Source organism: Podarcis liolepis (assembly GCF_965112155.1).
Source record: "Podarcis liolepis genome assembly, chromosome: 2".
NCBI lineage: Eukaryota > Metazoa > Chordata > Lepidosauria > Squamata > Lacertidae > Podarcis > Podarcis liolepis.
In genome coordinates, this window is record NC_139555.1 from 31,506,090 (window position 1) to 31,520,218 (window position 14,129).

The 14,129-nt window shown below is 44.6% G+C and overlaps 2 protein-coding genes across 11 annotated transcripts in view; one reads left to right on the plus strand and one right to left on the minus strand.

Moving 5' to 3' along the window:
- The window catches only part of TMC6 (transmembrane channel like 6), a 28,731-nt gene extending 19,970 nt beyond the window's left edge, over window positions 1-8,761 (plus strand). For 7 of the 10 annotated variants that reach the window (XM_083486970.1, XM_083486972.1, XM_083486975.1 and 4 more), the window contains 9 exons: window positions 278-359; window positions 917-1,014; window positions 1,452-1,547; window positions 2,434-2,509; window positions 3,327-3,460; window positions 4,920-5,096; window positions 5,955-6,033; window positions 6,878-6,956; window positions 8,289-8,761. In XM_083486970.1, the coding sequence (XP_083343096.1) occupies window positions 278-359; window positions 917-1,014; window positions 1,452-1,547; window positions 2,434-2,509; window positions 3,327-3,460; window positions 4,920-5,096; window positions 5,955-6,033; window positions 6,878-6,934 (799 nt within the window). In that variant the 3' untranslated portion in view covers window positions 6,935-6,956; window positions 8,289-8,761. The remainder of the gene's footprint in view (window positions 1-277; window positions 360-916; window positions 1,015-1,451; window positions 1,548-2,433; window positions 2,510-3,326; window positions 3,461-4,919; window positions 5,097-5,954; window positions 6,034-6,877; window positions 6,957-8,288) is intronic. The other 3 variants (XM_083486978.1, XM_083486979.1, XM_083486971.1) reach the window with 1 other exon arrangement.
- Window positions 8,762-10,067: 1,306 nt separating this feature from the next.
- ARL16 (ARF like GTPase 16) lies at window positions 10,068-14,122 on the minus strand. The gene is made up of 5 exons (XM_083487012.1): window positions 13,933-14,122; window positions 13,103-13,160; window positions 11,171-11,284; window positions 10,707-10,822; window positions 10,068-10,452 (listed from the first exon to the last, which is right to left on the minus strand). Exons 1-5 carry the CDS (start codon window positions 14,019-14,021, stop codon window positions 10,284-10,286), a joined length of 546 nt encoding a protein of 181 aa, XP_083343138.1. The 5' UTR covers window positions 14,022-14,122; the 3' UTR covers window positions 10,068-10,283.
- Between the last annotated feature and the right edge of the window lie 7 nt (window positions 14,123-14,129).

Consider the following 14,129-nt stretch of genomic DNA (forward strand, 5'->3'; position numbering starts at 1 on the left):
CCAAAGAATCCTGGGAACCCTAGTGTACCCCTTACAGAGCTACAATTCCCAGCACCCATTTAAACAAATTCATCTCCCAGGAATCTTGGGGGGGGGGGGGAGCCATGTGCTTTAAATGCATGCTGTGGATGTGACCAGATTCTCCAGGTAACATTCTGGCAATTGGAGGTGGAGTGGGTGGGTTTAGTCGATCTAACTTGGAAAATTTTCTTCCTCAGAATATTGTTTCTTAGGAAATTCCTTTCCTCTTTTTCTTTCTTTTTGTTTTTGTCTTCAGGAACTTAATTCTGAAGATGGTCATCTTAGGGTTGCTGTGTTATCACTGGCTGAGCAGGAAAGAGATGACTTCGGAAATGGAGGTCAGTGTGAATTTGTGGCAAGTGAAGCTGCTGCTGGGACATTTCTTCTGTGGTTTTATCATACTGAACCAAGCCAGGCACAAAAAAGGTGGCTTTGTGTACTTGGAACAAAGTGACCCCCCACTCGGCTGGTTCATAATTTCCAGCAAATAGCTCGTGAGAAAGGGGAAAGGTCTTTGCAGCTGGAAACCTTTTCTGGTGCTTTGAATAACCTTTTAAACTTTATTTATGCCAAATATTAGTTTCTTAAATCTGTTCATTGGGCCTGCTAAAACTGGAACAATGCAAAGTATCTTGTGGAACAGGAGGAGAGTTGACCGGCTGCAGCAAAGGCAGGCTGGCGTTGCTTTCCCTTGTTTTAACCTGCAGCAAATAGAGCCCTGCCCCTTCAAAAGCAAAGGGCAAAATGTCATCTTTTTGCTGGCACGTTGCACATAGCAGAGATGGACTCAACTTCTGTTGCTAGGGATGTCTGAAGCAACAGCAGACAGAAGAAACTGGTTGGCCAAGAGCTCCAGAAAGAGAAACACCTCTCCATTTTGCCCATTTTTCCACAGTGCTGGGAGAACTTTGTGGGGCAAGAGCTCTACCGCTTGGTGGTGATGGATTTCATTTTCTGTCTCTTGGACACCTTCTTCGCAGAGCTGATGTGGAGGTAATTATCAGGCCAATCCCTTTCCCAAATGCCAAAACTTACTCTGGCAAAGCTCTGCTTTGCAGTTCGGACTGACTGGGGTGGAATCTAGACACATACAAAAATGCTTTTTAAAAAAGCGTTTTGAAAAATATATTGAATTTGCCATAAGCTCACCAGCACCATCTAGTGTCACATTTGTATAATGCACTTATAACATTGTATCTGCAGCTGTATAGCTGTGTCCTGGGTTGAATCCAGTAAAGTCATTGCATAAATAGAACTACTTCTATGGGCACAATGGAACATCTCCTTCCCCTACACCCCACAGAATCTGCTCCAGAGGGTTGGGGAATCCTCAGAGCAGATGTGAGCAGAAGTTGTTCCCCTTGTGCAATGACTTCATGGGATACAACCCAATCTCTTTCTCTCTCTCTCTCTCTCTGACTACTACTCAGGGTTATTTTGGAGAAGAAGCTACAGAGTAAGCGGAGGCCTGAGTTTGACATTGCTCGAAATGTTCTGGAGCTCATTTATGGACAAACCTTGACCTGGTGAGAGATGCCCGTTTCCATTTTTTTGCTGGGTCACGCCTTTCCCCTTCCCATATTCATGTTAAAGTCTTATGTTCTGTTCACCCTGCAGATAAGAGCACCAAACTGTTTTTGAATACGGCAGAGGATCTTTAGATCACATACATTTTATTTAAAACATCTACACCCTGTCTCATGTGAGCTGCTCAGGGTGGCTTTTAGTGCAATGACATATGTTAACAGAGGAAGCTGCCTTGTACTGAATTAGGCCACTGGACCACCTACTTGATATCGTCTACACTGACTGGCAGGGGCTGTCTAAGGTTTTCACAGCCTTACCTGAAAAAGGCTGGGACTTATGCATGCAAAGCATCTTGTTCTACCTTCGAGCTGTAGGTTCTGCAAATAGCAATCCTATTAAAACAAATATCAAGACCAGCAGTAAATTAAACAATCCCAATTAACCACTTTGAAGCAGGAAAGCTTTAAATTTCCTTTAAATCTCCGCTGCCACAGTCTTTCAGGTACTGCTGCACATCTGCACCTTGTTGTTGGTTGCTTATTTGCGGTATTTTTACCCTATTTTATATCATTCAAACTTTTAAAATAGGATCGCCACACCACAAAAACATGCAATGGGCTGGAGCCTCTAGGTCAAGCACAGCTCCTTATCATGGACCCCTTGTAGCCCATCCATCTCCACCTTCAATCTTTCTGTGCATTCATTTCTTTCAGACTCTGCTAAAGAATTCCACCTCCTTTAAAAGCCAGAAACTAGACTGAATAATGTAAAATACTTCACAGGATTCTGGTTGCATAATTTGAGATTCTGGTGCAAAAATGTGCAGGGGTTTACAAGCTCAGCGTAAGTAAACTACTGATCTCTCCTTTTTGTCCCCCCACCCAGGCTGGGAGTCTTCTTTGCCCCACTCCTCCCTGTTGTCCAAATCTTCAAGTTGCTGCTCCTGTTCTATATTAAGAAGGTAATTTATCTGCCCATCTCCAACGGGCACTAATGCACTTTCCACTGCACTGAGGCGACATGCATTAGCAGAGGGTTGGCTTATGGAAGTTTTGTGGACAGAGAAATTGAGGTGGAGACAAGCTAGCAAATCACACTGAGTGGACGTGCCTCCCAGACTGCCTTCGCTCTGTCCCGAAGACAATTAAAGGAAATGGAAACCTGACAGAGGTCCTTGACCAGCGGGAAGTAACCTAGATTGTACTCTTATCAGTCATGAGAAGCTGAGAGTCAAATGCATGTGTATATAAGTGTATTATATTATAATCCTCCCCCCCCCCATTTTTAAATGAAAAATAGCCTTGGGAGGTGCAATTCTGAGCAGAAAAGCAGTGGGAGGGGTGCTTATTGCTTTTCCCACTGGCCATTTCCCCACTGGGTTGCTTTTCTTTCTGCAAGATTCTAGACTCGCGTTGCCCTTTAAAGTGCTTGCTGTGGTCAGTCTTCTTCAGTATACAGTATACAGTGGTACCACGGGTTACAGATACTTCAGGTTACAGACTCTGCTAACCCGGAAATAGTACCTCAGGTTAAGAACTTTGCTTCAGGATGAGAACAGAAATCGCGCAGCAGCGGTGCAGCAGCAGCAGCAGCGGGAGGCCCCATTAGCTAAAGTGGTGCTTCAGGTTAAGAACAGTTTCAGGTTAAGAACAGACCTCCAGAACGGATTACGTTCTTAACCCAAGGTACCACTGTATGGCTGAGTCCCACTCAGAAGTTGCTGTTGTTAGGAGAGTGAATAAGCTAGTTTAAACTGTGTATTTTTTCCACCCTCCTAGACCAGCTTGATGAGAAATTGCCAGTCTCCCAGTAAACCCTGGCGTGCATCTCACATGAGCACCATTTTCATCACCTTGCTGTGCTTCCCTTCTTTCCTGGGTGCCTCCATATTCCTCTCCTACACCATCTGGGCGTGAGTAGATTTTCTGTTCAGTTGTAACTGACTGCAGTCACATTCCTCGTGTTAGAGGAATGCTATGACTGCTGGATCTTTTGCCACTCTTCTGTTAATTCCAGTTCTCTCAGCCATGATATCTGATATCAAAACATCCTGCCCGTTTGGGCTTTCCATTCTACTGCAAAGCTTGTCCCCATGCCCACCTGAAAGGCACCTTGTTACTAGTCTGCATTGCTCCCTCACTCATCTTCGACCTAGCGCTAGTGCAGCCACACTAGCCTACCATCAAGGCATTAAAGTCTGAACGACTTCTCTGATACTGGTGAGCATGCTGTCATCGTGGCCTCTGATGTGCTGCTTTTTTTAAACATACAATTTATTGCTGTTCCTTTGAAGAATGTGTCAGAAGTCTTGCATTTGGCATCCTGCTCACAGGACATACTTTAAACCACTCTTTCCTTATGGGGTCGGGGGTCAAACATAATTAAGGATTTTTGCTTTCATTCTGGCAGACATGCGCACCTGTTTTGATACTGCTAAATAAATTATGGTATGGTACATAATAGATAACATATTAAAAACTTGTCTTTGTGCAAATTGGCATATAAGAGAAATGCAGGCAGCTCCCCATTTATGTGGGGGTTACGTTCTGAGGCGCTGCACGCTTAAGTGAAATCGTGAATATTGGGAGCACTATTGAAAAGTCTGCAAAGACCCTCCAAATCTCCATGCTCAAACTCTCCATAGGCCGCAGAGGTCAGTTCAAGTGTTTCTGGGATCGCAATTGCCAAGGCTCGTGCTAGATTCTGTTCTTGCGCCATGTTTGCTGTTTTTGCCCCTTTTCGGGCCACTTCTGGGTTTGCTGTAATGCGCGCATGTGCGGTGGTGGGTGCCTTGAATGTGCATAAATGGGGAGTTGCTTGTAGTTGAAAAGGGGCCTCTAGCTACTGCAGGCGGCTGAATATTCAGACATTTACACAATCAGTTATTAGTTAAACCCATGTGGGGCCTGCAGTAAAAGGTTGCAGAGTGGAGTACTCCTGTTCAGTCAGCCATGGTCTTCTGCATGATATTCCGTTCCATTCCATTCCCCTCCCACCCATTTTTCTATTGTTTTCTTTAACTCAGTCAGTCAGTCAGCATTCCATGGCTGCTGAGCACACTCGGTTCTTATTCGGCTATCTTTTGTTTTGGTTTCTGTCTAAAGGTTGCTTCGTTTTTGCATTTCTGCAAACCTTTAGGTTTTTTCGAGCCTGCTGGTATCTCCCTCTTGTGGTGTCATTTTGGCCAAATAATCAGTGACACTCACCCTTGAACTTACATTTTTATGCTACAAATGGCTTTGTAAATTATTGAAAAATGCTGTATAAATGTTGTAAAAACAAAATGATTAGGTGTGTAGCTTTTGTATGCCAAGTAGAGCAACAGTCTTTTGAATAGCTCTTTGATGCTGAGCTGCTCTTTGTCCATCCAGAGTGAAACCATCTAAGATATGTGGACCCTTCCGAGACCACGAGACCATCTATGAGTCTGGGAAGACCTGGGTTCTGAAGCTGGAGAAATCCAACCCAAACCTCACCTGGTTTACCTGGATCCACCAGCACCTGATCCAAAATAGCTTCTTCCTGTTTTTGATTGCTGGAATTTTGCTGTAAGTTGGAAAGATTCTGTTATTTATCTAAGCTTAGAAAGCCATAGATGGTTTCTCCCTTCCCAACCCAAAAAAATCAAAGTGGTTTGGTGAATACCATACAGGGTTTACCGGGAATGGCATATACCTCAACCTGTAATATAATTGGAAGGAAGGCTGATTTTGTGCCCTGTTCTCAGCATAGTTCAGCTTCAGTAGCATCAGCTGTTCTCTTCTGTAAAAGGTTGATGGCTTCCACTGTGGGACACCTCCCCTTATCAAGCTGGGGTACCTCTTAAGCTAGCACTAATGCAACTTACTAAACCTGTTAATATAACCTGCACATTTCAAGTTTTTCTTTACCACTGTTGATGCCATATGCTGTTCCAACGCCACCACAATTTCCTATTTGGTGGCCTTCGCATTTGTTGCTGGATTCCCATTTCCAACGTCTGTGGCAACTGGCCACCTGGCTGGGGCTGATGGAAGTTGCACAACATTTGGAGGGGCACCACATTAGTTACCCCTGTGTTACGTAATCCAATTGTGATGCAATCCAGAGAAGGAAATTTTGGGGTGTTTCTGTGTCCAGCTATCCATACCTAATGGAATGTGCATCTCAAAGCTGTCAGAGGCTGAGGCACCCACATACTCGTGGGAAGGAGTGTCTTAGATGCGCCAACACCCAGGATTTCTGACTGCCCAATGGATCCCGAGTGTTTAGTGCCCTCCCTCTTCTCTGTATGAGGGCAGACCATGTTGCATCAGTTCTGTCACCAATCTGTTCCACATCCCTGGTGTGCATATTACTCTTCTGCGTATTTCTCGCTTAACATCTCTGTGTGCTCATTCTGTCCCACGACCTTTGTGATTTTGCAGAGCTGTGATCTACCTCAACTTCCAAGTGGTGAAAGGTCAGCGGAAAATCATTACCCTGCTGAAGGAGCAGATTGCCAATGTGAGTGGAGTCTGCTTTCTCCTGCGTAGTTCCGAGACCTGAAAGTGCTGCTAATTCCTGCTTTGTCCGAGAATATGAGTACCATGCTGAGTGGGGCCTTAAGAACTGGGCCCTTAGTTCTTGGAATTTATTGGAACCAAAGCAAATGGGCTGCAGTCTGTTTCTTTCCCTGAATGAATGAATGAATGAATGGAGGATTATTTCCCCTGTGGTGAAAAGCAGTGCAATAGAAGCATACTTGGTTTCTTAGCTTCCATTGAAAGATATTTCTTAAGACGGCTGTGTATACGTGTGTGCTCACGCAAAGTGCTTGTATACAAAATTCTACAGATGCATCTTCCACATTAGGTTCCTGCTGTGAACAGTCCCTTTGTCTGCATGAATCGTGCTAGTCATAATGGCAGGACACTTCACTAATAATAAATAGATTAAACTTGCAGTAGACCCCTACAGCAGTTAGGAAAAAGCAATGGGCATTACAAACTTTTATTATCTGCCTGAAATGCTTCTTGGAAGATGGCAGAATAGATTTTAAGCCCTCCAGGAATGGCAAACAGGCCCATGCTGCTGAAAATGTCAGTCTCCTGTTGCCTCCCTTCAAGCTTCTTCCTGTTCAGGAAATTCCACAGTAATCTCATCCACCTTCAGTCCCAGAACGTCCATTCTTACCAATTGCAAGCAATCCCAGCTGCCATGGAAAGGCAAATGGAAACGTTTCTTTAGCTAGATGAAATGAGCACAAATCGCATTTGTTTCAACCTTTTATATAGATTCCTAACATCACTAGCATTTGTTCAAGAAAGCCACTTTCCCGCAACTCACCTTAATGTCTCTAACGTTCCAGGAAGGGGAAGACAAGATGTTTCTCATTCAGAAGCTTCATACTATATATGGGAAATGAGAATGCAGCAACTGAAGATGAGGTAAGGCTTTGGGGCAGTTGAAGGTGAGGTAAGACTATTGAGGAGCTCCATGGAACTGACAAGATGCTGCTGCCAAGCTGCTTGGCTGGGTAGCACATACATAATGGACTAGTGCCTTAGCCAAAGCTAGTGTACACCTTACACTGAGCCCATGCAGGTACAGCAGAGGCTAATGGGGCAGGGCAGAGGAAGCAAAAAGGTAGGAGAATAAGGTACTGTAAAAGGAAAGTGGAGACAGTATAACAGAAGTTTGTAACTTCCTGATGAAGGACCCGAGAGGTCCAAAACATGCTGGATATTAGGAAACTTTTTCTCCTCTCCCTCTGCTTCCTGCTTACCCAATGACCCCTAAGCCCACATAGCCTGTGGCTTCTTGCCTGTGCAGTTTGTGCCTGGCAGGCAGGGTGCTTTTGAATGATGCATCAAAGCACCTTGAATCTTCCCTTGTCCTGAATTGTGCAGGGAGCCTCCATGAATACAGGAGACTGGCCCTGCAGTTTCTGGGAGGTGATGAGGATGGCAAGAGCTTTGCATACTCCCCCCCCCCCCCCCTCACCCTGCTTATGTGTGGATTTTATATAAGCAAAAAATCTGCAGAGACTGGTAATGAGACAAGCTTGGCTGTGTTACAGCGCTCTCTCCTGTTACTGCTTAATGTATGCATATGTACACACAGAGAGAAAGGAAATGCAGTCCATTTTTGAAAATGTATTTCACTAGGAAATCAAAATGATGGAAGTAAATTGCAGGACCTTGGGGGCAAGCAAGATATGATGGTAGCAGATTGGAGAGAATTGGATTGCTATCAATTTCCTATGAAACAGGGCAGGGGAGCAATTTAAAGTGCAGCACAGGAAAGTGGGAGGGTGCTGAACTCTTGCTCTGCCTGTACTTTTCTCCAAGTTGTTTTTCTCTTCCATCAGAAACAGTTCCTGCCAAAAATAAATTGGGAGGAGAGCAGGTGGGAGAATCGCCTAGGTTTCATTTTAAATTACCACCACTCTGCTTAATAGGAATTTGGCATGATCCGCTAACACAGGATTGTGCCACTGTTGCATCTTGTTTGTCCTTGGATGCTGGCAATCTCTTAGCTCTTCTGTTCACTTCCCAGCACACTCCCAAGGCAATAATTTACAAGCAAGATTAGAGGTGGAGGATGTGTTACTAACAGCCATTCTGGTAAGTGAGGAACGTAAAAGAGCACTAAAAGGAAGGACTGAAAAATATAGGTGTTGTTGCTGAGTGGTGCATACTTAGGACCATTATTCTGATTGTAAAAATAAAACCAGTTCTCTAATAACAATGGCAGCTGAAATTTCCCTTTCAATCCAGCAGTATATCCGTGGATGGGCAAGATGAACTTGTGAGACAGAGGATTGATGTCGGCTGCTCTAGGAATGCTCTGAGGAATAGCCCGTGCTGCTGGAAATGTCGGACTCCTCTTGTCTGCCTTCAAGCTTCTCTGTGTTCAGAAGATCATGAGAATCTCATCCATCTTCAGCCCAATAACATCAATTCTTAATATTTGCTGGCAGTTCCAGCTTCCATGAACAGGCAAACTGAAATGTTCCTTGAGCTGGACCCAAGTACTTGAATCATACAGAAACTAATGATATTTAAAAGAGAAGAACCAAACACTGAATTTTTAAGAATTGTAACGGCCCTTCCTTTTGGGCTTTGCACAGTGGATTTATAGGGCCATAGAAGCACAATAAGAAGATTGTAAGACATTTGTTGGCAGGATGCCATTTTTACCAGGACATCTTGATTTGATGTTATTAAAAACATTCTCTTTTGAAAAACTACCCAATTACAGCTGTTCATGAAGCCTGGATAGCTCAGTTGGTTAGAGTTTGGTGCTGATAATGCCAAGGTGGCAGGTTCGATCCCTGTATGGGACAGCAGCATATTCCTGCATTGCAGGGTTTGGACTAAATGAACCTCAGGCTCCCTCCCAACACTACAATTCTGTGATTCTACTTGTGAAGATTTGGTTTCCCTCCTTCACCTTCCCCCCTGCCCCATCCTTTCCTCTTTTGCTATTCCCCTGGTTTGTGAGCCTGCTGGCAGTACATCTTTTTATTATTATTGATCTGAGTAGCTTTGAGAGACAATAATTGTCGGAAAAACAGCATAGATTATGGCTGATGATAATATAACAGATCACCATCATCTTTTTCAAAATTCCTTAGTTTAAATGTATTTTTATGCTTAAATGTATCTTAGTTTGATTCCCCTCCCCCCCAATTGCTTCTGGACCATCTCCTGGACATTTAAAGCTCTTTTCTCGGCGGTGTTACATTGCTTAGCTCAAAATACCTTCCCAAGGAAACTCCCCAGATTGGTTCTGTCCTAACCATCTAAAAATTAGTCACCCCGTTTTTATTCCATCAGGTATTTAAAGGATGAGAGGGGTGGCTATTTTTAAACTTTCAAAGTGTCACCTCCTTCACATGGCCCAAAGTCTGTGATTGATTCTGGGCAAAAGGAGGCAGGGCTCGGCACAGAAAATTAGTCCAAGCAAGTCACTTCTTCACTGATGTACAGGATGGATGGACAAATGGATCCTTTGCCTTTTCACCATTCTGTTAATCAAAGATCTTGCCATTGTAGCAGATGAAGCAAGGGACATGGGGTTTGGTGTAAACGACAATGGTTAGTGAGAATGATATGCAGCTAATGTCACAAAAGGATATGGCAAAAGGTAAGTTTCATGCCACATATAATCAAATAGGTGCCTTCGACACACAACCACATTCCACAGGCCAGTTGCAACTGCTGTTGTGTGAATACCTGAAGGGAGAAATTTATTCTATATTATATTGGGTAAAAGTTACATTATCCCTCAAACCAAGAGGTACCTTTAGGATCCTTTGTTAACAACTCTGCCTTCATTGCATGAACAAAGAATCCTGCAAAGAGGCTCTAAGCCACAGAAGGAATTTGAGAACTGGCACAAACGCCATGGGAACTTGGACTGTGAGAAATTAAGACCTTAATTAAAATAAATGGATGAGACTGACATGTAGTTTGTCCTCTCCTTCCATAGAAGCATTCTCTTCCAGCAGCCTAGTAGCACATGCAAAACAGAAGAGGCAATATACTGAATGATTTAAATAGGAAAATATTTACTTTTGGGTTCAAACTACATCCAAAGTCCATAGCAGCAATGTTGTTTCCACTGCCTGCAGGGAACTATTAAGTTTTGCTGGCTATAAATTTTGCTAGCTGCCGCTTCCTAAGTGATAAGACTAGGACTGTTGCCTAGCTCTCTTTCTGTTGTTCCATGTCCAACCAAGGTACCTGAGGTGAGAGCAATCTCCAGCTTCAATCACATTGGGTTGTAGAATGAAACCACTGCATCACATTGGATAAGCCATTGCCATCACGCGCACTGGTCTCTACAACAGTGATGGGCTGCTTGGCACAGGCAATGATATCCTGGAGTCGGAACAATGACTTCATCTCCACAAGGGACATATAGCAGGGTAGGTCACTAAAGTCCAAGTAGAGAGAGAAAACAGTAGTAACACTCTTTTTACTGCCTGCTGAACTTTCCAATAAAAAGCCCTGCAGTGGAACATTGTGAGCAGGTTGCAAATCAACTGAAAATTAAAATATCCCCATTCTGATAGCTGTCATCATCCCACTGCCTTGTCATTGGCTACTAATAGTCACTGAAGCCCATCAAATTCTGCTCCCCCTCCTCCAGAGTACCCTGCACAGAGATTAAAGTTAAATATCGCTTACATCTTGTTGAAAATGATGAGTACAGGAACCGATGCTAGCTGCTCAGCAGAAAGAAGTGACAGAAGCTGAATGCAGGATGAGGAGATTTGGGTAGGCTTAGCAGCATCAATCATGTACTGCAGAAGAGACAGAAAGAAAAAGAGAATGATTCAAAGGGAGCTCCAATGGGAAAAACTAAAGTTCCAGAGTTTTCCAATACAGCATAGCCAGAAGAATTTGGAAATATGCATGAACTACTGAAGTGCTGCAGCATACAAACTGCCTAGTTATTCTCTGGTCAGAGCAAGATTTTCTAGAAATTCGAGTTATTTTTTCTAAGTGGAAGTATTGTACATAGGGCTGCCAAGGAGCAGGTGTAGGGCGTACTGATGTTCCAGGCCCTTCAGACCCTATGCTTTCATTTTTAATGAAAGTAAGTAATTAAGAGCAGCAAACAACCACAGGAGTGGACAGATTTCCCTTACCAGGACGCAGCAACAGTCACTGTAATAACTGGACCAGATGGGGCCCATGCATCCTCCCAGTTCACGAATTGTGATTTTCTTTCGGATTTGAAGGTCAGTAAGGTTTGTGCCAACCTGCAAAGGGACAACCACCAATTAGACTTGTACGCTGGTGGGTAACTGCGCTGTTATTCACAACACAGGCAAAGGGATTGGTCCAGGTACTTCTGTCAAGTATGACTCAACTCTTGGCACTGGAAGAATCTGATTGGAGCTCTTCAATGCACTCAAAAAGCCCGATAAGCTGGAGATACAGTTACAATTCTCAAAACAAACTACTGCTGCCTTATAATGACAGTGCAATCATGTGCATACTTAGTTGGAAGTTAAAGAACTCAATGTGTCTTACTCCCAAATACGTGCATAGGTTTGAAGTCTTCTACTGACAGCAAGTCCCACTGAATTCAATGGGATTTGCTTCTCAGTAGACATTTATGGGCTCACACTGTACATATCTCATGGATCAAGCAGCCTGTTGTGGACTAATGCAGACTGTAAAAGTGTCATTTTGTGTAGGTAACCTAAGAGCTGTGGGGTGTGAAATAACAGTGTTCCCAGGGAGTACTGGTATAGAGAATGGTGAAGCTACCCTTTAGCTACATCACAGAGAGTTGGTCAAAGTGTTGTTTTAAAACAAACTAATTTGGTTTGAGGTTTAGTTTACAGTGGTACCTCAGGTTAAGTACTTAATTCGTTCCGGAGGTCCGTACTTAACCTGAAACTGTTCTTAACCTGAAGACCAGTTTAGCTAATGGGGCCTCCTGCTGCCGACACGCCACCAGAGCACGATTTCTGTTCTTATGCTGAAGCAAAGTTCTTAACCTGAAGCACTATTTCTGGGTTAGCGGAGTCTGTAACCTGAAGCATATGTAACCTGAAGCGTATGTAACCTGAGGTACCACTGTATTTACATGACTCATCTGGGCAGAGGGCTCTAGGAATGTCTGTGTGATCAAAACCACTGTGCTTAATAGTTTCAATAGTTTTAACCAGTGTCTTAAGAGCACTAAAAGTTTCTTGGTTGTTTTTATTGATGGTGTGTTGCCCAGAAACCCCAAAATGCTGAATGTGGTCTTGCCTTATACATACCACTGAACTATGTCCTCTCCTTGTGTACAATTGCTTCTTTTCCCAAAGTTGCTGAGCTTCTCCACGCTTATTTTAAAAATATTTGGAGCAATATTAATACTTGCAGGAGGCTGGGGACAGGGTAACGTGATAATAGTTATGTAGTGTGCAACGAACTGTAAGCCGACTACAACACACAGCCATGTGTAAGCTATACAAGCTATATAAGAAGTGTATCCTTTGTACCAAGTAGAGTGACAAAATGCAACAATGGTAATCACAGCAGAAACTATAGGAAGAGGTTGGGGCCTGCCTTAGAACAACCACTCCCTGAGAGCCACCTACCAGCCATTATCACACAAGCAAAAACCACTCTGAAATAAACCAATCTGTATATACAGTGTTCAATTTCACTGATGAAATTTGCTCAATGAAGTTTGATTTCATTGACGACAGAAGTGTAAAACATTAGCTAGTGTGACCACAGCAATGCCCTTATCTTTACCACAATTTGCTTCTGTCAAAGATTTTGCCATGTCTTCCTGTCAGGAGCAGTAAATCATCTCTAATCTGGGTACCACAACATCCTGTACCAATTGGAACACAAGAAGCTGCTTTATGCCAAGTCATACTCTTGGTGGGCTAGCTGGGCAATATTTACTCGGGCTGACAGTGGTTCTTTCCTACTGATGCTACTCAAGATCCTGTGAACAAGATGTTCAGGAGCAAACCTGCTGGCACCTTCTGCTTGCAGAGCACATGCTCTACAGCTGAGCCCCATCTGCTGAGCCACAAGAACCAAACCAAAGACAAGAAAGGCCATACCGTAGGCAGAGTAGCTGGCGGCTCCCCAAGGTCTTTGGCGCCATCTTTGGAGCTCAGCTGTGCAGAGACTGTTAAGGAAAGTGGTGGGATTGGAATGGAAAAAGGTTCGGTACAACACAGCACAGAGCCCAAACAAGTGCAAGGGTTTCCCTCAACCCCCAGGAGAGAGGATTGGAGTGGGGTTGCCATATGTCCTCTTTTCCCAGGGCACGTCCTTTTTTCATTGGTAGAGTTGTAGTGATCCATAGTTAAAAGTGGAAGTCACTAAAGTTTTGCTTTTCAAAATATAGCAGCCCTCATGGGAAGGGTCTGTTGTCATGAAGCCATCCTCCCATCACACTTAACTTTGTGTCACCAGGAACTATCTCCTCCCCCTCTCCCTCCCTCCACGGCTTTTGCCCAAACTCGTGCCTACTCACACTGCCAGGCAGGCATGGATGACCAGCAAGAGGGGCACAAGAAGAAGAAGAGTTTGGATTTGATATCCCGCTTTATCACTACCCGAAGGAGTCTCAAAGCAGCTAACAATCTCCTTTCCCTTCCTCCCCCACAACAAACACTCTGTGAGGTGAATGGGGCTGAGAGACTTCAGAGAAGTGTGACTGGCCCAAGGTCACCCAGCAGCTGCATGTGGAGGGGCGGGGAAGTGAAGCCGGTTCCCCAGATTACAAGTCCACTGCTCTTAACCACTACACACCACACAGGCCAAAGAGACGCAGCTCACCCACCACCCCCTTACACCCTAGCCAGCCTCCCCGCTTCCTCCTCTGCCTTCTCTGCCCGGCCCCCGCAGCCCCAGCCCCGGCCCTCCTCCCAGCCACGAGGGGATATTCTGCAGCCGCTTCACCAGCAGGGTCTTGCCCGCGCCCGAACCCCCCAGAAGCAAGTAAGTGGAGCCGCCGCCGCTGGCCATCACCATAGCAACCAGAGGCGGCCGCTTCCTCCCCGCCACGAAGCCATCCGTTCCTGGACCAACAAGCCGCTCCGGTCGCCACGTCCGCCAATCGCCAAATGGCTGCCGCCGGAA